At 36.2% G+C, this 26813-nt stretch overlaps 1 protein-coding gene across 8 annotated transcripts in view; it reads right to left on the reverse strand.

The window, feature by feature from the left end:
- The window catches only part of LOC107221423 (trithorax group protein osa-like), a 247354-nt gene that overhangs the window by 92395 nt on the left and 128146 nt on the right, over positions 1-26813 (reverse strand). For 7 of the 8 annotated variants that reach the window (XM_046744413.1, XM_046744463.1, XM_046744214.1 and 4 more), the window contains one exon: positions 9547-10482. The exons of the other annotated variant lie outside the window; for it this stretch is intronic. In XM_046744413.1, coding sequence (XP_046600369.1) covers positions 9547-10482 — 936 coding nt within the window. The remainder of the gene's footprint in view (positions 1-9546; positions 10483-26813) is intronic. 8 annotated transcript variants of the gene reach the window in all.

Genomic DNA, 26813 nt, shown 5'->3' on the forward strand with positions numbered 1-26813 from the left:
CCGCGTCGCCACGCAATCGTTTCACGTTGCCGCGCTGCTGGGATGCGACGCCTCGCGTTTGCCTCGATTCACTTATTCATTTTGATAGAAATAGAGCTCAAATCAGAATGAAAAAAGTCATGGTCGTCCCTTGAGGTATGGACGAAATATAATATTTTTTTCAAATCTTAATTTGTTAACATTGATAATAAATCGCAAATAAGTAAAACAAGTGTAACTCCGGTTCCGGTAAAGATGAAGAGGTTTGTTTTTTTTTTTTAAATTTTTCGTCTCAAAAACAGAAATAACATATTGAAAAATGTTTTTCGTAAGTCTATAATTTCAGCAATAATCCTATTTGTTAAGTAAGAAAACTTTTCAATCGCATTAGTAATCTCCATATCTGTAAGTACTACGAGAAATTTTTTTTGACGCTGTCACCCCATTATGTTGGATTCTATTGGTACCCAAAGTTTTTTCGAAAATCGCTATTTGTTGCCATAATGGACGAGATAATCGAAAAATTTTTGGACTGGTTTTTGAAGCACTAATTTCACACGCGACATGTAAGTTTCGAAGGTTTAAATTTATAATTAAGAAAACAGGATTGAAATTTGAAAAAAAAAAAAAATAATGGCTGTTTTTTTACATTTTGTGGCCAAACTAAAAATTATTTTTGGAATCAAGAATTTTTTTTCAAATACACGAGGATGAGACATACTACTTTTATATCAAACATTTTTTCCTCACGCCGGTAGAAAAAAAAATTAAAAATAAAAATTCGATTTTTTTTTCAACATTTTTATGAACAATCAGCAGTTAAATTGATATGGCGGCAAAATCAAGGGCTCATTGGTTGAGGTCAAATCTGCCTACAAAAAAATCGGTGAAACTGTTCTCGAAAAGAACAGGAGTCAATGCTTACTCGGCTGGACTATTATGCAACCTGGGTATGCTAAAACGATTGACAAGGAAAGTCTTTCCGCTGACATGCTTCGATTTTGATGAAATTTATATATGTTATTCTACATCAAAATCTAAGAGACGCCTATTTTTTTTTATCGGCGGAGAAACGTTTCTAGGGGGTGAAATTATCCTTTGCAGTTGAGACCTCCGAGGGGTACTTTTCAGGTTTCACCTATTTTCACTTGAGATAATCGAATGCACCCAAACGGATAACTACCTTAATGATAAACGATGAAAAATGCAACTGGTTTCATATCGGGGGGTTGCATAGGAAAAAAGTTATAGGGGTTAAAATTCATAAAATCGTTATAACAAAAAAAAAACTATTGCACCTGTCTCGATGGATTCAATTGCACTTTGAAGAGCGAAAAAAAATAATACAGATGGGTTTTCGCGTTTTTCTCGCAATCCAAGTTAAGGGGGTAAACTACCCCCCTGTACGTTTACATTTAATCTCAATAAAACGGCAGTAATTCTTTTTTTTTCTTATTTCTTCTCTTAGTGATTTTTTTTTCTCTAAATTCTCAACATCTACGTATCAAACGATGGACAGATTTTTCTCGAAATTATATTTTCATAATTGGTGAAAGTGATAGGACCAAAAGTATGCATCCAATCTTAATGGTTTGTTTTTTATTTGAAGGCAGTTTGAGACTCTTCTAGTTATACTTAAAACATTCCATTTAAAATTTATTTAAACAATGGATTTTACCCAATTGAGGAAGGAAATTTGGAAAAAATCAAATTTTTCCGCTGAAAATTCTACCACTTCATCAATTTTTTATTTTTTGTAACTTTTGACGGTATTATACGAATCACATTCACAGTTTAAAAGAATTCACTTATTCATTTTTGCCGCCAAAAATGACAGATTGGATAACTTTTACGGATAACATTTTTTTTTATTAGTTAATACTGAATATACAACAAGACGAATTTCAAAAATATCTATTTCTTATATTTTTCACAAAAATTTAGTAAATACTGACATATTTTCATAGTTATCGTAATCCCTCCCCCCTTGCTTGAAGGTGTTATCTGGGAATCACCTCTGTTCAGTGTGTCACTCGCTTCCATAATTAGATTTGAAATACGACGTAGAAGCAGTGATAAAACTGCGATCGCGGGATATATTCACCACGGTCGGCTATTTTTCTTCTACACAACGAAAGAAGGCACTTATAATTCGAGACTGTTTAAAACGAAATTGCAAATATTAATGAAAAGGAAGATAAATCCTTTGAACGTTATTAGAATGCTTCTCGCAACTTTTGAAGTTATGCGTTTACCGGATGCGCCAGTAAATAACGATGAAATACAGTTGAAAGAAAACTTTGAAAATATTTTGTTGAGTGCAATGAACGAATACAGTGGTTTCGAAATGGTAGAAGAAAATTCTTTGCATTTCGAAGAACCGTTTAAGGATTGGGAAGTGGAAATTGTTGAAGATAAAGAATGGGCAAACGCCCTGTATGAACCAGAACTTTCGCCTGATACATGCACTCGTGATAACGAAGACTTATCTTACGAGTACAAATTAAGGGCTGTTGAGTATTGGCGCAGTGGGAAGAAAGGAAATTTGGGTTTGGGCAGTGATAAACAAAGGTTCAAGAAAGTGCAATCTATACAACAGTTGCACCGGTGGGCCCACAAGTTGAACAAGGGGGGGACATACAAAGAAAAATTAGCACTAATTTATGGTTACACTTTCGAAAATTTCAAAGCTGCTGTGGATGCTGGTTTAATAGTGCACGATTCTGATTTGAAAAAATGGGCCTTACATGCTCAAAAAGAAATAGGGCATACTGCTTTTCGTTTCAAAGCATCTCGTACGTGGATAAACTCATTCAAAGCAGCGCATCGTATCGTATCGAGAAAAATTAATAAATTCATTACATCCAAAACAATTGAAGATGGAAAAGTCTTGGAACAACAAATTCAAAAATTTGTCTATGACGTAAAGCAAAATATTAGAACGTACGGATTGTCAAATACATTTAACGCAGATCAGAGTGGCTTCCAACTAGAAATGCATTCCGGAAGAACTTTAGCAGTCGAAGGAGAAAAGCAAGTACAATATCTTGTACGATCAGTCTCTTTTACGAGCCACAGTTACACTATTCAGCCGACTGTATCAGCTGACGGTAAGCTGCTAATCTCCTCTATTTTTGGTTTTAAAAGAACTAACTGGCAAGATTGGTCCAATAGTGGAGAAAACGCTTTTCAGACCAGATAATGTATACACAGAAGTATCCAAGCCTGGGAAGCTTACTTCAGGTACAAATTACACCCACTGTTTTTGTATAGACATTTTTTCGAATGAAAAAATGATAGGTTTTTCTATTTTCAGATCATTTTAAAATTTGGTTGCAGCATGTATTTTTCCCGAAAGTTAGTTCAAAATCTCTATTACTGATTGATTCTTGGACTGGGCACTGTGCCCAAGCTGTACTTGATGTGAAACCTTCAAATAGAGATGTCAAAGTAATGCTCATACCTAAAGGAACTACCGGAAAAATCCAGCCCCTCGATGTTTTTGGATTCCGAGTATGGAAAAATTTTGTTAGACATTTTTCTGATAATTGTCTTTTGATGAATTATGATATTGATTTGCATTTGAGAAACAATATCATAAAGCTTCAGTCACTTGTTCATAACCAACTGTCGTCACCACGTTATATCGATCTTTTCAAATATTCTTGGTACAAAAGTGATTACATAGAAGAAAAACCAGCGAATTTTGAAAATCCTGTACACTTTGCATTTGGAGATTCCTGCAACTCACACTGTGAAGTTCCAGGATGTGAAATTGTTGCTATTGTTCGCTGTTCCTGGTGTAAAAAGTTGTTATGTTTCAAACACTTTTTCAATGAGTATTATTACTGCAGTACTTACAACGGCTAATAGAGCATATGATTATATATTCGCTTCTATTTATTGCTATAGTGATTATTTTGTTAAACCGTTGACATATTATCAATAAAAGATACGAGTGTATTGTACGCTTTCTTTTTTTTACTTGACTACGCAGTTTTTCTGTGCGTCATCCCAAAACTTGGTCTTATCTACCGAAACGACTATGCGTAAGTGCTTATCGTATGCTTATGTCATCTCATTGCCGAATAGATATCAGTCAGAATTATCGACGAGTCAGATATAAATACTTTTTCAACGAAAGATCGATCTATAAATAAGTTGGCTCCTAGATAAAACCGTTTATTAAATGCTATATACGTGATGGGGTTGTGGTAAATTGAAAAAAAACATATCACTAGGAGAAGGAATAAAAAAAATTATAATTACTGCCGTTTTATTGGGATTAAATGTAAACGTACACAGGGGTAGTTCACCCTCCTAACTTGATTTGCGAGAAAAACGCGAAAACCCATATGTGTTATTTTTTGTCGCTCTTCAAAGTGCAATTGAATCTATCGAGACAGGTGCAATAGTTTTTTTTTTTTTGTTATAACGATTTTATGAATTTTAACCCCTATAACTTTTTTTCTATGCAACCCCCCGATATGAAACCAATTGCATGTTTCATTGTTTATCATCAAGGTAATTATCCATTTGGGTGCATTCGATTATCTCAAGTGAAAATAGGTGAAACCTGAAAAGTACCCCTCGAGGTCTCAACTGCAAAGGATAATTTCACCCCCTAGAAACGGTTCTCCGCCGATAAAAAAAAATAGGCGTCTCTTAGATTTTGATGTAGAATAACATATATAAATTTCATCAAAATCGAAGCATGTCAGCGGAAAGACTTTCCTTGTGAGATAGACATCGAAGTGAGTGAGATAGACTCAGTGGTAAGAGTCGGTGTCAACAAAGAGACTCGGCCAATTAAACTAACCTTGAAATTGTTAATCAACAGAAGCTATCATCTTGAAACAGGCTCTTGAATACAAACCATAATATGTTTTTGTTGGGCACGACCTGAGCAAGGAAAGAAAGCGACCGACCTGAAAAAGTTATTGGAAGCAAAACAGAAAGATATCAAAAGAAAAGGCAGCAAAACTGGATATGGACGGGCAAATCATAAATATAACTGAAGCGCAAAGGTAATTGAGCTCGCTTCATCATTCGGAAAAAGGAAACAGTGAAAATAATTCTTGTAACTCAAGATATGAGGTTTTTAAAACACTAAGATCAGCATTGCCGAGAAAGAATACGATCCAGCATGCCAAAAGAAACCTGGAATCTAAGTACGCCAAAGATAGAAGAATTTCGGCGCGGATGACAACAAGATCAAAGCAGGCGTGAAGTGGGGCGTGACGGTGATCAGGGGATATAACAACCAGCATATCATTCTAACGCACTCAAGCTTATCGTTTGAAATATGAAAAGGATAGGCGACATAATAGACATCAGAGATCAATTACACACAGGAGACACTGTAGGTGTAAGCAAGACGTGGTGTGAGGATAAATCACGAGTGCAGATATTCACACGCAATACATCTAAAGAAATAATCTTATACGTATAGCCAAGCTATCAAAGAAGCGGACAAGGTAAAGGCAGAAGGAGGACTCGTGATATTTCTCGATGAGCAGTGATACAACAATATCCACATCAAGGTACTTCATCATCACAAGAATAAGAAGATTTGTCATGTTTATACATGGTATTGTTTACGTAAGCCTGATAATGGGGTTGCCGAGTGTAGTTGGAGAAATAAAAAAGGAAATATATAATATTTCGTTAAAATATCCGAATGAAAAAATAATCGTAACGGGCGATTTTAACGTTCGTGTCGGTTCTGAGAATAGCTACTCTGAGGATTCAATTTTTGATAACACATCACTAATAGGTAAAAGAGAAACTTCAGATTAAATTTATAATCCTGGAAGACGAAAACTGGTGGAAGTTATGGAATCTTTAGGATTCTCTTTACTAAATGGTAGAATAAATAATGATATTCCTAGGAAGTTTACATGTAATACGAGTATACAAGTATCCTTGATTGCTCAACAATTGACCTCGTGTGGGCAAGTGCCCAAACGCTAGGTTTGATACGAACGTTTGAAGTACTCGATGATTTTGTCACTAAGTTTAACTACTACCCAGTGGCAGTCACCTTGAATACGGAAGTTCAATAAAGTATTTAAAGAAGAGTCAAATCGGAAAACAACTTACTGTATCCATTTCAAATACAAATGTTATGTAATTTGCTGTCGCAATTGCTAAACATGGATATTGATGAGTTCAATACTTTTTTAGATACAAATATTACATATGCAGCTCATTCTTTAGGGTTGAAAACTTCTATAAAAATATATCACATAGACCTTGGTTTAATTACCCATGCAAACTTGCCAAAGATGTGGTAAAAACCAATTTAAAAATATTTAAAAATGAGAAGTTTGCAAAGCCTTTGGAAGGAATTTACGTATAAAATAAAAAAACTTGTAATAACACAATAAAAGCAGTAAAAACGGAATATACTGATAATCTGATGAACAATATATGCAGTGCCAAAAACTCAAAATAATTGTCGAACAATTAACTTGCACAGGAAAAATAGTATCACCATAAACTACATAGAAGCCAAAGACTGGTAATCCTTCTTTTCTCAGGCCTCAAATCTGACACGATTTTTTAACTGCACCCCTAAGCCTGGAAGAAATAAAAGGACCATCTCAAATTGTGTAAGAGTGGAAAGTCACCAGGCAAAAATAGAATAAGCAATGAATTTCTTAAAAAATTTCCGGAGAACTGGATTCTATTCGCGAATGTATTTTTTAATGAAATTTTAGTGATTGATTACACTCCACTGAACTACTCAGAGATAATTGTTAAAATGTTGTATAAAAGTAAGGGTAGTAATACGGAACCAAATAATTATAGACCAATTGCTTTGATTAATTGTACTGCAAAAGTTGCAAACATTTTGAATAATAGACATGGTGCGAAAGAGAGAATCTATTTTCTGAAGGGCAAGTAGGTTTCAGAAGAGGTAGAAGATGACTACATATTCTCTCTGATAGTGAAATCAATAATTCAAAATTATATTAATAGAGACAAAGGTAAACTAAACACCCTACTTATAGATTTCAAGTCCGCATTCCCATCGGTCAATAACAATATTCTCTGACAAAACTTATTTGACACAGATTTTTGTAAGAATACATTTTAATTTCTTTACGTCCCTGGATGTGCATACTATGCACATCTAAAGTCAGAGTTATTCCCCACTCGAAACCACTTGGTGCAAGCTGCTGATCTGTCATTTCTCTAACGAGTGTCTTAGAAGGCAGTCAAAAACCAAAAGTATTATGATTCATATATGTAGTCCGTTTTATTTATTTTCCTGCCAAAACCTAATATCCCAATAGTTATGGTACAAAAATAATTATTATTCTGAGATCACTTTACAGGAAAGCTAACATGAGAATACTCGTATATACGAATTTTGAAGTGACAGATTCGAAACAAATACTGCAGGGTGTCTTGCAGGGAGAAACAATATCACCTTTACTTTTTGTGAATTTTATGACTAATTTAGTAGACTTCATGACTGAAAGAGGCATTTGTGGAATTTCCATCAATCATTTGACTGAGATAATTTTATTGGCCTATGCCGAGGATATTGTAATTTTCTCAAACTGTTATACTTAGATGAAAAAAACCATCAAATTTTGATACGAGTATTGCCAATTAAATAAATTAGAATTAATTGTAAACAAAACTAAGGTTGTACTCTTTCAAAAAGGTGGCTACAGTCAGAAGAAAAAACATGCGCTCTATTATTTTGGTTTACAGGAAAGCAAATATGTAAATGAATATGTCTACTTGGGAACTATTATGACCCAAACAACCCTGTATAAGAATAAGACGAAAGAAGAATACAGAACAAACGGTCAAAAAGGCAAAAGTAGGATGTGTGTCTATTAATGTCAGTTATCTACAAGCTACAAATTCACAACTGGTGGATATATTTAAATTGTATGACTCACTGGTCTCCTCTATTCTGATGTATAGCGCGATAAGATACATGGATGATTTGGAAAAAGGTCAATCACTGGTTTTCAATCTTCTATTAAATCTCCCACACAATACACCAAGCTACTCGATCAGATTGGAAACTGGCCAACCTCCAATTCCATTGAAACAATTTAAACTTATCCTGAAATGGATAATAAAGGATTCAGAAATAAGATCAGAAGAATATCCAAAAATTTTCCTGAGGTGACTAATAACGCTACATAAGATTAAGAATCAGAACACTCGATACAACTGGGTAGCTCAAATCATAGAACACTTCTTTAAATCAATAAGTAAGGAGGAGGTTCTCTTAAAATGCGATGCAGACTTACTAAAATGTAAGAAATTTACTTTACTTTGTGAATTTGAGAAGCACCTAAGGTTTTTAGATTTAGAGAATCTGTATAAGTCTACATCTCTAGTAATTTATCCAGTAATCAGCATGCAGAGCTCTGTACAAAAATATTTATCACTAAAACATGGCTAACAGAAACTTGGCGTTCATTGCCCAGCTAAGATTAAATAATAATATAGTAGGTTGAATAATGATTTATAACCAAATATATGAATTGAAAAACAACTATTTATATTATCGGTGTAGAAAATTCGGAGAGATTTTTATCTTTTCCTTACGAAATGTGAAAATTTTGTACACAGAAGAAGAGAATCCTTACTACCCTTGTTGATGTGAAATTAGACCTATTATACTATCCCTAGTAGTATCCCTACTAGATCTATCTTGGAACACCCAACTTATTAATATGTTCAAAAAATGATGACACTCTGTTCAGCGATACTATAGAGTATTGGAGAGTCATAAATTTAGGAATTTCTTTCTCCTTCGCTACATTTTTCCAAAGTGTTACATCTTTAAACTAACTAGTACATAAGTAATATTACATGTAACTCGATCGTATAATTTTTTGATAAAAATTGAAACATAAACAAATTCTATAGATAAAATAATTAATAATTAGATATAACCTTGATTTTTAAAATACAGGTTATCGATCGGGTTTGACAAAATTCGTAAACTTTATAATAAATCGGAACAGCACTTGTCTTTGAAATTAGTTTTACATTTTATGATCGAAACGTACAAAATAAACAAGATTACGAAACAATATTTAACAGAGCCAAGTCAATTTATTATATAATTTAGCACAGAGCAACTCAACGACATCTTGAACTGCTGTGATTTGCAGGACGATAATTTATGACCAGAGCAATCACTGACGCTACTTCGAGCGAGTTGTGAGGTTACAAGGATTTTTTTCCATTTGACTACTCCTAGATTGCAGCACTCTAACTTTAGCTACCAATTTCTGAAATGTTTGAGCTTCAATAAGAGACTTACCCCTACCACGAAAGTTTCCAGACCTGTGAATACGACCGTGTTCTCGGATCAAGCTTTTCGCTCAGATGTTGCAAAACATAGTGTGTGATACACGTGTGGAGAGGCGTTGTTTGACGATTGTGATTACTGCACTCACCTTGGTTCGTGCTGCGTTTACACTTGTGTTCGCGACAACGCAGCAGTGACCTTCGGCTGAAACGGTCCACTTTACGTACTTGTTACACAATAATTATCAGTACTTTTCTGTACTAGGTACTCACTTGAATTTGAGCTTGAGACTGTTGAATTGGTTGCGGCTGTTGAGTTTGGTACAACCAAGGCGCTGCTTGTGGTGGTGGCAGTTGTGGTGGCGGCACTTGTGTTGGCGGAGGTACATGAGCCATCATTTCAACAGAAGTTAGCCCGCGACTACCAGATGGTGGGGGAACCATTTGGGGAGGCGGGACAGGCTGTGGTGCCCCTTGCTCAAAACTATTATCCGGTTGGTCTTGCAACACTTCTCCAATTTGAGGAGCTGATTGTTGGTGTTGTCCAGACGGTGAATTAGAGACTACAAATGTCTGCGTTGAAGGTGGGGGTACTTGCAAGTGAAACTGAGAAGAAGGCTGTCCTTCAAAATACTGCGACGGAGGGGATTCATGTGTTTGTTGAACAATATGATTCCCAGGCTGTAGGACAAATTGTGTCTGTGACTGAGATCCTGGCGTCTGAACTTGCTGATACTGGATTTGATAAGTCTGTGGTAGCGGCGGTGGTGGTTGATTGTGGGAAAAATTGGGTGGGGGAAAGTGTAGGTGAAGAAGAGGAGGAGGAGGCTGCTGTGTAATATTCATAGGCGTAGATGGTGGAGGTTGATGTAAATTAACATTCACTGTCTCAATAATGTTGTGCGACGGAGTCGAAGGCCGCTGCATGTTCGGCTGCGTATAGACGTATGAAACCGCTCCACTGACCGGGGCGCTACTACTGGAGACAAAGTTCTGTTGTGATGGACATTGTGGAGGAGGCTGACTCATAACATACATTTGTGTCAACGATTGTGGTGACGACTGAGATCCAGGCGGAGGTACTTGAATACCTTGAATTTGTAGAGACTGGGCTGGATGTATCTGATACTGTACTTGACTCACTGTTGGTGGCGGACCAATGAGTTGCACCTGACCGACCGGTGGCGGAGGTATGAAGCTCTGCATTTCCTTGAAAAAAAAAACATCGACTAATTGGGTGTGCGTAAAAACAAATTTTATCAAGTTTTTTATGCTAAAACAAAATATTGACTGTAAAATACAATAAATTTGAAGGAATTTTCAATTATTGACCTTTCTGTAATTGAATAACAAGAATCTTATAACCGCGAACATACAAACCCCTTCACGTGATTATGAAACGCGCCACCATTGGCGACCTGAGCCGATGGCGTCACGATGTTACAGTCGAGAACGCGGCGGTCGAGGCTACATAGCTTTGAACGTTTAATCTACGCACATGTTCAGTCAACAAGTATCAATTATTACAAATACTTGATTTATTTGCTACCAAGTATATGAAAAAATGTCCGATACGGGATTTGTCAAGGCAACTGCTACTAATTTACCGACTGTTAGAGCAAAGCCAAGGAATGCGAAAAAGGAAAAGGGTTTTTGATTAAATAAGAGACAATTATTATTTATCACAAATAATGCTGTTACATGTTCTTTATTTAATCAATGCACAAAGAGTAATGGTGGCTTGTACGCGTTATATCAAGATTCGCGGCAGCGAATCGCCGCCAAGTACCCGCAGGGCGGCGAGCGCTAGCCGAGAATCTTTACCCGGACCAACTAAAGCTCGCAATCAGGGTGTAATGTCTCCGGAACATGTGAATGATTTCTAACAAAACTCGCAGGACTTAAAGATCTTGTCCATCTGACCTTTCACTATAAATTTGATTGAAATCTGCCCACCAGTTTTATTACTCGGGGCTCCTCGAGAATCTTAGGAAATAAGGATCGATTATAAATTCATACTTGCGCGCCCAAATTTGAGTTGGGCGAATAACTAGACCAATCGGAAACATACCGAATAAGCGTACCGGTTATCCACACGGAAAGAGTGGGGAAAAAGTTAACTGGGACACTCTGCGCCGAACCCTCGAAGAACGAGGTTTAGCTTTAATACATATTTGTAATTGTGTATGTGCTGTGCCATTAATATTGTAATATCGATTAATTATCAATATCACCAAGAAGGTTATCGAAAGAATCGATCCCCGAGAAGCCCGGATTGGGAATAAAAGTACGAAAACGTACAAGTATATCGAAACTGTAAGACTTATTTGATCCTGTCTATTGAGTTTCCTCCTTCATTCTCTCTCTACACTGGGCCTTCCAACTCAGTCTCACTCCCTGAGATTCAATCGATTGTTGTTGTTTACCGTTAAAGCAACTGGCGCCCAAATATTCCGAAGATAGTTATAATTAACGAAATTTGTTGTTGAATCGATTCTTGAGCCCCGGCAGCTCTGTACCCAAGCCGCACCGGGTGAAAGGCTTTCAAGGAAGAAAAATTAGCTAACGTGCTGTTAAATTAATAATAATAAAAAAGGCCTGTCTCAATTCAGTTGTAAAGATGAATAGTTTTTTTGCTTTTATTTCTGTATTGTGTTCTGTAACCGAAAACTGCATCCTTTCTAATCAACGTATGTAACAGCTTGTTCAATTCACAAGAATAAGTCAATAACAAACCTGTTGATAATTCATAGTAATAATTGCTTACACTGAAGTATGTCACTGTTCGACATAATAACGTAACTTAAACTAGTCTTTAAAAAGTATAGGATTACTAAATAGATCCATCAATATTTTGAAATAGGACAGAAGTACGCATTTATGTTAGTATCGAAGTACACAGGATAATTAATTGTAGATTTTTTTATTCCACTTACTATTAGTTACACACATTTGGAAATAATGTTTTCAAAAACAGTTCAGCACAAATATCATATATCATTAGACTGGTCCTTAGAAAGTTCACCTGGAAAAGATATCCAGATTGGGTACAAAAAAAAAAAAGTAGAAAATTCTTCGAATATTGGAGATAAACAAAAACACTCGATGACGGTGATCGATCACTAACTTCAAGTGATGAATAATGAGTGCAAATTGGGAATAATGACTGATTGATTTGTGATTAAATTATAAATGATTCACCTTGTTTTTATCTTCAATATTCCAAGAATTTTTCTGCCATGGTTGGAATTGTTTCAGGAGTGTCAACGTACAAAGCTATGTTTTCTTCCTCATTTCGATGCTACAATGGAAATACTGTTCAAATAGCTGATGTAGTAGTTAATTTCTCACATAGATTTTTCATCATCAGTGATTATTAGCTGTTCCTGCCTAAATTCAAAACTCAAAATGAATTTATGCTCACAGGCACCCGTTTTGATTGAACGAGAAGGCTGAAATTTTCGCCCAATTTAAAAAAAATTTTTTTAACCGATCTAGGAGGTGCTGAGCCGGTTCAAATAAAACAATGACTTTTTTAAGGATCAGTCTAATAATTATACTAAACAATGCTACATACGATGCTTCTTGTATTGTCATGCTGATGGCTCTTTCGAAATCAAGCGTGTACCCAACGCATCAATCAACCTTCAGCGTCAGACGTCCTGTAAAAAGAAGAAACGATTATTTCGAAAATTGCTTTCCAATATCTCGTATGAGTTGTAATTTGAGAAAATGAGATGTAGAAAATCAGTTATGTGGTATGTTGAGATATGTCTACCTGTCATCCAGTATGATCACTAAGATCTGTACACTCACTCCATATCATCTTCGTCGCATTTCCATGCTGCAGAGTATCATCTTTAGGGTCGTAGTCTTCCCACATCACACAAATACAAGCTCGATTCCCTAGTTCAAATTTTCAGGGCTTCTTTGGGACAGAATAAAGCAGCTTTCCTGAAAGTTTGAAACAAATCGAAGTTCGGAGAAAAAAGTTCTTGTTATTTAAAAACAGCGATTTTTTAAAATTTGATTGGTTTTAAATAGCTATAACTTTACAAAATCGGAGCAATTAAGCAAAAGCTGGCTAGATTCCACTAAAATATACCTCGACAAAAGATATTAGCTGCTGGTCGACTCTCAACTTCAAATATCGTACATATAATAGTGTTTTATAAATAGGTAAAATTTAACCAAAACAGTTGTTTAGTTGGAAGCTATTAGCTAAGCCCGATATAAGTTTAAGCCTAATATCTATTTTTTTCATAAAAGTAGAAGTCTTACTGAGTAGAATGCCGCTGAGCAGGAGTCTTTAAGTTACATAGAAGCTGAGATACAAATATTTGAAAATTGGTGAAAAATCGACTTTTTTAAAAATTCAAAAAATTCTCCAGCGGCCGGATTTGCACATATCGGGCTCAAATTTCCAGGATCGTCGCCTTTTTAGGTGTACTTTCAAGGGAAAAATCAGCTTCAAAATCGCCGACCCTAGTGCGCACACTTTCGTCGAGAATTAATGGATCTGCCCACATATATTATATTCTAATCTTTCTTTTATGGACATAAAACACAGCGCTTCAAGCATGTCTCTGATTCTTGTGTATGTGTTGACTCGTAAAATTACTCTCATCGCTCTGTTTTGTGCTTTCTGTTGTTTCTCTAGTTCTCCTCTTCCCATGTTTATCATTATCGAGGCACAATATTCGAAATGCGGTGCTATTATTGTTCTATATATCGTACATCGTGTATATGGTGATATATAATTGCTTATTCGGATTAAAGAACTCGTTTTTTTACTAATTTTCTTTAAAATATAATCACAATGTTCTTTAAATAGTAAACGGTCATCCAGTAGGATACCGAGGTACTTCATTATTTCTACTCTTTCCAGTTTATTGCCATCTTACATTTCTATCTTAATTTCCCTTCCAAACTCTCTCCTCACATTCCTTATCACCGTATATTTCGCTTTGTTCGCATTCATTTTTAATTTTTTTTCGTTTAACCAGTCCTCTAGTTTTCTGAGCACTTTATGCAATTTTTGTTCTAATTCTTGTGTGCTTTTTGCTGCGACATAAATTAGTTTATCATCTGCAAATAATTTTATCGTTGATTCCGTTGTCTTCGCCTTCACAATGTCGTTTATATACATTATGAACAATAGTGGTCCCAGGACGGAACTCTGTGGTACTCCATATTGTACATTCGCCCGTCTCGATGTGTTATTACCGATCTTGACTTGTTGATATCTCCCATTTATGTAAGATTCAAAGCACTTCAGCACTCTTCTTTTTATACCGCATGTTGCCATCTTCTTTATCAATCTTGCTACATCGATTGTTTCAAACGCTCTTTTTAGGTCCATAAATATTACACCGACCATCTTATTCTCGCTCACCAATACTTTCCATTCGTCCAGTACCGTTTGAATAGCTGTCTCGCACGAATGATTTTTTCTTAATCCCGATTGGTGTTCTATCAGTATTTGGTTATTCACCAAGAAATTATCGAGTTGTTGTTTGACTACCAGTTCCATCACCTTTTCATATAACGGCAGTATATTAATCGGTCGAAATTCACTGACTTTTAATATATTGGCTACTTTTGGTATCGGTATTACTGTTGATACTTTCCATTCTGTTGGGCAAGCTCCTTCGTTTAAGCTGGTATTAATTACATCTGTTAATTCTTTTTTTTTAACATCATATATTTCCCTCAGCACTGTTGTCGTTATTCCTTCTCCTGTTCCCTTTTTTTTCTTGTCCATGTTTAGTATTATTCGTCGTAATTCTTCTTCCGTAATCTCTTCGAAGTTCTCCCATTCGTTGATGATATTATTTCTTCTTGTTATTACTTTGCCTTTATCTTGTCTGTGGTCGATACTTAAAATTATTTTTTTATACTGTTAATGAAATATTGGTTGAATTTATTAGGTACATCTATTGGAGTACTTTCTCCGTCCTCTTCTTCTTCCTCTTATCAAATTTTACTTCCTCGTATTTGTTGAATCTTTCTGCTTTTCCCTTAATCAATTCTTGTAACGTTTTCCACATTACATCAGGATTATTTCTGTTGTTGTCGATCTTATTTTCGTAATATTCTTTTTTTTTTATTTCTGATGGCTTGTACTGCATCGTTTCGGTGTCTTCTATACTCTTCCAAGTCTGTTTTTTCTTTTGTTCTTATGGCTCTTTTATATAAGGCACCTATTTCCTTTGTGATTTCCATTATTTCTACAGAGTACCAGTACTTATCTAACCATTTAGCTGGAATTGTTACTCTTTTCTTTAGCGCGATTATGTCTAGTCCTTTTATTATGTTTTTTATCAACCCGTCGGCCTTTTCGTCTACTGTTTCATTATTTCTTTGTTCTTTTTTAATATTATCCCACACTTTTTTTGAAGTTTTCTGTCGTGATTGCTTTCTTGTCTCTTGTTATAAACTCCCTTTTTTTAAATTTATTTTATACTTTTTTATTGCTAAAACTATCCATGCGTGATCCGTTATAATTGGTGTTTGTTGTACACTGATAAGTTGGGTATCAGTTGGGTTTTGTTCGAAGAAACTAGATCTATTGTGGTTTGGCTTCTTTCTGTTCTTGTTACCTCGGTTACGTATTGTTTCATCCCTATCGCTTGTTGCTCTCTTATCAGCTTTCTCGCATAGAATGTACCTGTTTGTATGTCTATGTTGAAATCACCCATTATGATGCATTCGCCTTTGGCATCTCGTTCTTCGCTCAGCTCCTCCATGAACGAGATAAATTCCGTGTCCGATGAGCTCGGTGAGTGATATACGACTGCTATTGAGCCAGTGTATACATTCTTGTGTCTCATCCATATTGTTACGCACCAATAATTTTCTTCTATTTTAATTTTATTCAATACCTTGTATTTAATCGATTGTTTTATGTACATAATAACTCCTCCTGTTGTCCTGGATTCGCCGTCACATCTTACTGTATTATAGCCTTCTATATTAATCTCCGAGTCTTCAATATCTTTCGTCAACCTCGTTTCTGTTAACGCTACTATAAGGGGATCTATTGATTTACAGATTTGTATTTCTATTTCTTCTTTGTATACTATAATGCTTCTTGCATTTGAGCACATTGGACCATAGGTGGTGTCCTATCTTCAGTCGCTGCTATTCATCCTCATATCATCTTCCTCCCCTTTCTTCCGCTACTTTTCGTTGGTATGTCGGGCATTCCTTGTCCGTGGCTTCATGGTTGACTCTTATATTGTTGTTTTTGTACCGTTTGATCTTCTCCAACAGTTAACGCATCTTTTTTCTACTACCCTACATTCCTTCCATCGTGTCTTCCTGCACAGTGTTTGCAGACTACCTCTTTTTTACAACGTTTTAATAGATGATTAAATCCCCAAAAATTGAAGCATCTTACAATACTTATGAAGTCGTACACCCGACATTTACTCCATCCCAAATTTACTTTTTCTTCATTTACGAGCTTCCTATGTGTTTCTATATCTGTTTCAATTATAAGGGTTCCCTCTCCCCATTTCCCACTCCTTTCTTCGTTATTCCTTCCTGTTGTTCCTCGTTTTACAATTCTTAAGTGGCCTTGGTCAATTTCGTTTTGGACTTTAATCGATTCCACCATTTCCTCGTCTGATAATTCCATCTCTTCTCGATCTATCCCTATTACTTTTATCTTTGGCTGTTTTTGTTTCGGTACTACTGTTTGAAAGTCCTCTCCAATTGTTTCTTCTACCGATTTTTTTAATCGGTCCACTTCTTTTCCGCTCTCAAATCCTATTACTATCGTTTCATTGCTTCCTTTTCTTAATCTTGAGACCCCTACCGGTAAGGTTTTGACCTTCACTTTTTCGAGAATTGTGTTTCTTGTTGTTTGACTTTCCTGTCGTTCTTTTGGCTTAACTATTACGATGTTTTCTCTTTTTTTTTGTCTTTCTAATTTCCGCGTAGCTTTTCGTTTCTCCTCTATTCTCATCGCTGCAATTACTCTTACTTATGATTATGGCTAGGGTCGTTTTTGTCTCCTCTATTTCCTGTCTTAGCTGCATAATCTCTGTGCTCATGGCTGTTTCGACTATTTTTTTAATAACCTCGTTTCTGCTTGTTCCTTCACCCTTTATACTTCGCACGATTTTGAGAATTTTTTCAATACTTTCTTCTACCAAATTGCTTTCCGCTATTTTTGTTTCCTCCTCTTTCCGTTCTCCTGCCTCTTTTTCTTCTCTCTTCTCCCTTAACAACGATTTTGCTATATTCTTTTCCCTATTTAGTGTTCCCACCACCTTGCTATTGTCTTTTTCACTCTTCGCACTATTATTGCTTCCGAAATTTTCAGTTCTTCCTTTCCCTTTATCTTTCATAACTGTCTCCTTCTTTCCTGCACATACGAGCTATATCATTGTCTTTGTTGTATACCTTGTGCTTCTGTGTACATCCTGAGTGAAAATTTTTTGTGCATGAAACGCATTTTACCACCTTTGGATTTCTTTTTCACATGCTTGAAAAATCCATTCGTTTGTCAAGAACATGTTGCATTATTATTTCTCTTACCTCTTTATTTTTTCTTTTATTAAGTTTCACTGTAGCTTCTACAGTTGACCATTTAAATATTTCCTCTCGTTCTCCCGATTTTGTTTTCACTCTCATTTCGAGCCTGACACACAGTTGTCTCTTATAATAGAGGGAGAGAGGGAAAAAGGGAGAAAGAGAGAGAATAGACAGTGTTGCTGGCCAAATACTTGCTAAGTTTTGGTTCAAAGATATTTAAGGGAGATGATTGCCGAATCGAGGTAGGCAAAGACTTCCACAGGATACAAGCAGCTACAAGAAATGATCTCTGAAACACAACAGTTCGGTGTAGAGAAATAAATAGATCCTTTGGGTCACCTATAGTGACTCGGTGACGTATTGCCGACAAGAAAACCAACTCATCAGAGAGATAGCTAGGTGATCTGAGACGCAAAGTATTGTACAGAAAAGTTCCCAACAGGTACTTCTGCCTATCAGCCAAAGCAAGCCATCCAAGTATACGGTAGTATGGGCTGATGTGCTCAGACTTATGCACATCAAATATGAATCTCACGCAACAATTGAGGGGACGATTTAGCTTAAGCTCCCGACCAGCTGTTAGATCACAGTAAACTAATGTACAATAGTCGAGAAGAGATAAAATTAACGAGTTTATCAAAAAGCGAGTTGGTAGAAGTTCTTTATTAGATTTTAATTTCCAAAGTGTATTATGCACTCTCCGCGGGATACTCAGCACGTGTTCAGACCAAGTCAAAGTATTATCAATTATAACACCCAGGTTCTTAGCCTGGACGACATACGGGATAACCTTATTCTTAACCCGGATAGGAGGAACATGCGATGATTCGATTGAGCTACGGTATCGAGTACTGCTAATTATGAGTGCATATGAATGAAAGCATATTCTTCTACACCCAGTCATGAATTATCGCAACGTCCTCGTTAACTCTCTTTACAGACTGAGGAAGAGAGAGCAATTTCGAAAATTTTCAGGTGAGTTGAAAAATCAACGACGGAGCCAGGAATCGAACCTGGTATCTAAAGATGCTTTACCGGAGACTTACTCTACTGGACCACCTAGCCGTCCTGACTACAGTGTCATTAATTTTTCTCATCACCTGTATTCGAAATTGTTTTTGTTTTCGTGTGCCATGAATTTGTACATATTTGTATAATTCGTCGCGTAGCAGCACATTTTAGACTAGTATATGTGACTTGTTCACATGTGCACAGTAGAGAACTCTGTATGTGGCTGTTAATGTGTGTACCTCAGAATACTGCATTATTTTTAGCCAATTTGAACGGACCCAGCCGTCCATTTGAAACGATATGAAAGATTCGTATCAATTTTTTCGCCAAAAAAATTTTCTAGAGAGAGAGCAATTTCGCAAATTTTCAGAAATTTTTGAGGAAGCTCATCTGGATAAGAATGCAAGTATATCTGTAAGTCAGCCACATACATCATATGCCTACAATGCTTCAGCGCAAGGAGCATATTCTTGATAAAAATTGAGAAGAGAGGCCCTAGAACAGTACCTTGAGGTACCCCACAGAAGTCATCTTTCCATGAAGAAACATTGCCGTCATGTCCTACAGTTGTTTGTTTTCTGTCGCATGAATAAGAGAAAAACCATGTAACGGTTTGAGGCCTTTACGGAAAGTGAGGACCGTAAATGACGAGAGACGAGAAAAAAAGCTTCCTCAAAATATGACATGTCGCCAATCTTAGGCATACAGTATACTACGCAGAAGGCCATTTTTGACCTACCAGCGCTAAAAATTTCAGCAATTGAAAACTCAGGACTCGCAGAATAGGCGAAAGTGATCTATGATCATAAAACACTACACCTCCTCCACCAATACCAGTGCGATCGTAACGGAGACTATTATAACCCGGCCAGTGAACAACCTGATCAGTTGTATGAGTAGTCCAGCCGAGTAAGCATTGACTCCTGTTCTTTTCGAGAACAGTTTTGCGGATTTTTTCGTAGGTAGATTTGACCTCAACCAATGAGCCCTTGATTTTGCCGCCATATCAATTTAACAGCTGATTGTTTATAAAAATGTTTGAAAAAAAATTGAATTTTTATTTTTAATTTTTTTTTCTACCGGCGTGAGGAACAATTGTATGATATAAAAGTAGTAGGTCTCATCCTCGTGTATGAGAAAAAAAAATTTTGATTTAAACAATGATTTTTAGTTTAGCCGCAAAATGTAAAAAACCAGCCAATTTTTTTTTTCAATTTCACTCCAGTTTCCTTAATTATAAATTCAAACCTTCGAAACTCACATGTCGCGTGTGAAATTAGTGCTTCAAAAACCAGTCCAAAAATTATTCGATTATCTCGTACATTATGGCAACAAATAGCGATTTTCGAAAAAAACTGTGAGTACCAATAGAATCCAACATAATGGGGTTACAGCGTCAAAAAAAATTTCTCGTAGTACTTACAGATATGGAGATTACTAATGCGATTGAAAAAAAATTTTTTTTCCATCGACAAAGGTCGAAAAAAAGGAGAGAAAATTTTTCTCACTTAACAAATAGGATTATTGTTGAAATTATTGACTTACGAAAAACATTTTTTAATATTGTTATTTCTATTTTTGAGACGAAAAATTGAAAAAAAGAACCTTTTCATCTTTATTAGAACCGGAGTTACACTTGTTTTACTTATTTGCGATTTATTATCAATGTTAATAATATTAAGATTTGAAAAAAATACTATATCTCGTCCATACCTCAAGGGTCAAATAAGAATTTTTTCATTTTGATTTGAGCTCTATTTTTATCAAAGTTAATTAGTGAATCGAGGCAAACGCGAGGCGTCGCATCCCAGTAGCGCGGCAACGTGAAACGGTAGCGCGGCAATGCGGTGGGGGGTATATACGAGAGCGGGCAGTCGAACAGTAGTTGTTAAATGTATATCTCCGGTAAAAATTATAGTAAAAGAATTTTTTTTTTTAACTAATTATTTTTTTCTCAGCTATCGGAATATTCAATGAGTTTTTTATTTTGATCAATACTTTTTTTTTGATGCTGTAACCCCATTATATTGAATTCTATTGGTAGCCAACGTTTTTTTCGAAAATCGCTATTTGTTGCCATAATGTACGAGATAATCGAATAATTTTTGGACTGGTTTTTAAAGCACTAATTTCACACGCGACATGTGAGTTTCGAAGGTTGAAATTTATAATTAAGGAAACTGGATTGAAATTAAAAAAAAAAAAAAAATTGGTTAGTTTTTCACATTTTGCGGCTAAACTAAAAATTATTTTTTGAATAAAAAATTTTTTTCTTATACACAAGGATGAGACCTACTATTTGTATATGAAATATTTGTCCCTCACGCCTATAGAAAAAAAATTATAAATAAAAATTCAATTTTTTTTTTCAACATTTTTATAAACAATCAGCTGTTAAATTGATATGGCGGCAAAATCAAGGGCCCATTGTTTGAGGTCAAATCTACCTACGGAAAAGTCGGCGAACCTGTTTTCGAAAAGAACAGGAGTCAGTCGATTACATGCCTTATTCGCCTGTACTAGAGATGTCAGCCAGGATTCCGATACAGCAATGAGATGATAGTGTTTTGAAGAGAAATAGCCCCGAAACTCATCTATAATATCTGATACCAACGACTGGGCATTCACCTGACAGGCATCGATAGACTTACACATAGCCATTGAGAATATGGTACACAGCAAGAAAATCAAAACAAATTGACGAGATATAGCTCGACCTAGCACAGCTAGATAGATTAGAATATGTAGACACTGTGAAGCCAGAGGGCCTAAAAAGATTAGCGCGGAACGTAAGTAATGTAAATACAAAGAGGAAAGCATACTTAAGAGGCAAAGCCAGTTTTCTGATACGAGCAGATAAGCGACCAAGTTAGCAGAGAAAGAAGTGAATAAGACTAATTGCTATGAAGATATAGTAGGGATATCTACGATTTTCGAGACATGTATAAGTGGAGCCCCATCTCTTTCTCCCACGTAGACGTTTCCATTCTTTGTCCAGGCATACTTGACAACTTCCGCCCGTTTGGTTATCCTTACCGCAACAAAGAGTTTACGCAATAGAGGAGTTAGACTTTTGCTGACGGAGATATCAAGAACCTATTTGTTCTTCCATTGCAGATCCCGCGTTGTCAGTTTACCCCTTCGATTTCGGATGAAGGTTACTAAATTCACAGCTGCATCACGACGCGTAAGAACATCTGTGATTGGAGATGGGTGAACTGAATCATTGGATGGTCGCCGATATATTGAGCTGACATCCGCAGCATCGAGGGTTGATCCGCATGCATTACCAACTGACGATGAGTAGAGAATGCTGTGCCGATCCTTATTGGCCTTTACCAGAATCCCTTCAATTTCTACTGAGTTGAAAGCCAGTTTTTGTTGGAGCTTGTTGTTCTCAACCTCCAGCGCGTTCACCTGCGGTTTGAGATTCGCCAGAGAACCCCGAGTGCATTCGGCTTCCGCATCCAATTCCAACAACCTAGCTTCTAACACAGCGATTTTAATAGAGTTAGTCTGTGCAGTTTCATGGCACGGCTCTAACGATTTTATTAACTCTGCCGTTTGCCGATTTTGACTCTACTTGTATTCATGTAGTGCCGTTGTGTTCGCCTGAATAGCCTTCAAGATGTCTGCTAACGAAGGATGCAGATTCGAGTTTGCTCCACTGTTCGATCCTCCACTGCTAGTGCCAGCTTAATCCAGTAAAAGAAGGTCTGAACCCCATGTTTCGATAACCAGGCTGCGTTTTTGCTCAAAAATCAAGTTTTAAGTGCTGATTAATATTTGAGGACAATCAGGGTACTCACCCCCGGGTCGGGGTGAAAAAAATTAAAAATTACCCTCGAAAACGGGTTTTTCCAAAATGACTCGAAAAATAGAGCATGTAGAATAAAATTGCAGAACGTGAAATCTTCTACAAAAAAGGTCCGAACCACTTCAACCCTATTTCGAACCGTTCATCCCCCAGACGCGTTCGAAAACTCGAGGCCAAAAAAAAATATAAAAAAAGTTGAAAGCAATTTTTTTTCAATTGTTCGGTCTTGTTGAATGGCTATACTTGTTCCATCTTCGACTGTGATTTGTTCACCCCTTTGATAAGCAATTTTCATGAATTTACGGCTTAAAATTGATCCTAACTTTTTTCCTAATTGATGAATATATTTTTTTTTTATACAGTTTTTATTAGAATATTTCCAACAATTTTCGCAGAAAACATTTTCACGTATCTCCGACAAGTTCGAAGTTAAACACAATTTTATATTTTCTATCCCTCCGAGAAGGCTGTATCGGAGAACCCCTGTTGAGAGAGAGAACAATATGCTTACGTCGGTGCCGCTCGCACGCATACCCGCCTCTAGCCGACTCAATGCGCTTGCGCGTGACTTCGACGTGTAGACGGTTGGAGCGTCAGCATGTCAAGATAAACAAATTGTCGAAGGACTTGATGTACGTAAAAATTTACCTCAAAATTGATTTCTGATTATGTCATTGAGCCATTGATTATTGTATGAGCCCATTATATGTTTACTATTGGAATAGATGTAGATACACGAACCGACTTCACTTCAGCTACTATATTTGCCCTCATATTTTGATTAGGCATAATGATAAGTCGAGCTATCCGCTAGCCACGCCGATAGCCCGTAAGTGGTCCGACTCTCTCTCTTGTTCATGCGTGCCCCGCTCACCGCACTCCGCCACGCCTACGTTTCGCTCATCCCCCCGAGGGAAACTGCCGTACATCCTTAGATATTCATTATAGTATTTTTGGGGTTTTATCTTTTATTTGTCTTCTATTGTCAATGAAATAATGGTGAACATCTGAAAGACATTTTAGTCTCGATCACTTCACTAATCAAGTTTTTATGACGAAAAGATTATAATCAAGTAAGTATCGCGTGAATGAAAAATTTACTATAATACTAATGAAAAATTCACCCGGCAAAGGGGAATATTTTTCAATAGAATAAATGCAAAGAAATGAATATAATTTAAAGGACAATTTCAATGGAATTCTAATAGAATCTCTATAGAATTTCTACAGGTTTCTGAGAGTAATTTTTTACATGAGGCGTTAGGTTTTTGATGAATTCATTCAAACATGTCCTCACGAAAACCGAACCGAAAATGGTACTCTGATGCACGCACAAAATCATGAATAATAAAATCTAATAATTCGATTCATAAGTTGCGCATTGAATATTCCTGAAATTTTGTAAACAATAGAGTCCAGTTAATCCTCCTATTGTAAATAAAAAGATAAATCCTACTGATCATAAATTGAGTGGATTATAATTTACTTTTATTCTGTGTATAGTTGCTAATCATCTAAAAAATTTTATTCCTGTTGGGATAGCAATAATTATAGTAGCTGAAGTGAAGTCGGTTCGTGTATCTACATCTATTCCAATAGTAAACATATAATGGGCTCATACAATAATCAATGGCTCAATGACATAATCAGAAATCAATTTTGAGGTAAGTTTTTACGTACATCAAGTCCTTCGACAATTTGTTTATCTTGACATGCTGACGCTCTAACCGTCTACACGTCGAAGTCACGCGCAAACGCATTGAGTCGGCTAGAGGCGGGTATGCGTGCGAGCGGCACCGACGTAAGCATATTGTTCTCTCTCTCAACAGGGGTTCTCCGATACAGCCTTCTCGGAGGGATAGAAAATATAAAATTGTGTTTAACTTCGAACTTGTCGGAGATACGTGAAAATGTTTTCTGCGAAAATTGTTGGAAATATTCTAATAAAAACTATATAAAAAAAAAAAATATATTCATCAATTAGGAAAAAAGTTAGGATCAATTTTAAGCCGTAAATTCATGAGAATTGCTTACCAAAGGGGTGAACAAATTACAGTCGAAGATGGAACAAGTATAGCCATTCAACAAGACCGAACAATTGAAAAAAAATTGCTTTCAATTTTTTTTATATTTTTTTTTTTGGCCTCGAGTTTTCGAACGCGTCTGGGGGATGAACGGTTTGAAATAGGGTTGAAGTGGTTCGGACCTTTTTTGTAGAAGATTTCACGTTCTGCAATTTTATTCTACATGCTCTATTTTTCGAGTCATTTTGGAAAAACCCGTTTTCGAGGGTAATTTTTAATTTTTTTCACCCCGACCCGGGGGTGAGTACCCTGATTGTCCTCAAATATTAATCAGCACTTAAAACTTGATTTTTGAGCAAAAACGCAGCCTGGTTATCGAAAACATGGGGTTCAGACCTTCTTTTACTGGACTTTACGGGACCGCTGGAGCTCAAACCGATGGACAGCGAATATAGTCCTGGAGCCAGTCCTCCATGCTGCACGATCGAAAGAGTGGGGAGCAGCCGCCAATTAGGGAAAGCAATAAGGCAATCGGGGAGATATACTTGTATAAGTCTGATTGTGAGTATTCGCTGGGTGCGCGATGATAGCGCCAGCTAGCGGTTACAATTAGGGCGGACTGGAAACTGCGATCTTTACGAGAAGTAAGTACATAAACAAATAATTTCAATGAAACATCGTAATTTACATATGTTCTATACGATTATGTGAGTCTATAGTGTCGATAATAATGTTGACCTTTTTTTATTTTCCGTCTAAAATGGCAAAATTAATAATCAAAACAAGTTTTCAGGCAATCACACACGACACTATTTCCTCACCTGAAACTAGTGATGTACCTGCGGCGGACTTTGACATGACTGTCTTCGCGAGAAGTAAGTAAAGAAATAAACAAATTCAATCAGATAACACAATTCATATATATTTCAGACGATTATTTAGGACTGTAGTGTCGTTAATTATGTAAATCTTTTTTTATTTTCAGTTAAACATGGCCAAATTAATTATCAAAACTGGATTCCGAGCAGTCACACACGACATCGCTTTCCAACTACAAACTACATGGAAGGAAAAAAATTAGTTTTTACTCAACATGTCCAAGACGTGAAAGAAATACGACAAGATCATATGAGCCACACCATCGAAGCTCGTGTAATTCGTCAAACTTCAGTGACATCGACGCCATACATAACATCCTTGAACGTATTATTATTATTTTATTTTTTTTGCAATCTTTGACGTAGTGCATACGTATCATCCGTTTCAATGTAATAGAACGCAAAGAAATAATTAAATTTTTTTACAGATTGTTTCTAGTCGTTACGTTACGAGTGGACAATGTGATTGCGAGTACAATCAGAGTGGTAGATGTAAGCATATTGCAGCTCTGATTTACTACATCAACCACGAAGAAAGCTTTTCCAAAACCAGCAAAGAGCAGCAATGACCAGCAAAGTGCCAGACAGTTCGCCAAAGAAAAGTACTCCAAAGGAAAATACTTCAAAGAAATGATCAGCGTAAATCTTTTCAACAGTATTACATCCTTGGTGTTTCGTCTTCTTGTAGCACTTCATAAACTTCGAATTGCTTGATATTTCAGTTTGAACTTCAGCGTCACATGTTTCTTTGCAGCAAAATATATATCTATTGCAAATGAGTGTTTTTCCTTCATTTTCAACATTCGAAAATATTTCAATTTGGCATTCTTTATCAATTTTTGAACTTTGAGTATTTTCCATTACTTCAAATTCACTTGATTTATCATCAATATTAAGTACAATTGCTGCATTTTTTTCTTTCTTGTTTCTGCGTTTCATGAATCGTTTGTACCTTGACGTGGCTAAATTTTCATTAACCCTTGCAGAGGTGTATACAGCAGGAAATATTTTTGGTATGTCACTAGGACTGTCCTGTTCATCAGATTTTTTGCCTCCAATGAAGTGCGCACTGCAAATCCTGTCATGTGGCTTTGGGTACCATGGCGATCCATCGGCACTGAAGTCAAACAATAAATAAATTATAGTAACAGAACCATTCTCACATGCAACTTCCTACAACGTACAAAATATAATATTAAAAATGTTACTTTATAATAACGTTGAAGTTTACATCGTTGGAACGCAACGAAATTTGTCGAAAAAAAT

The sequence above is a fragment of the Neodiprion lecontei genome, chromosome 1 (assembly GCF_021901455.1).
Source record: "Neodiprion lecontei isolate iyNeoLeco1 chromosome 1, iyNeoLeco1.1, whole genome shotgun sequence".
NCBI lineage: Eukaryota > Metazoa > Arthropoda > Insecta > Hymenoptera > Diprionidae > Neodiprion > Neodiprion lecontei.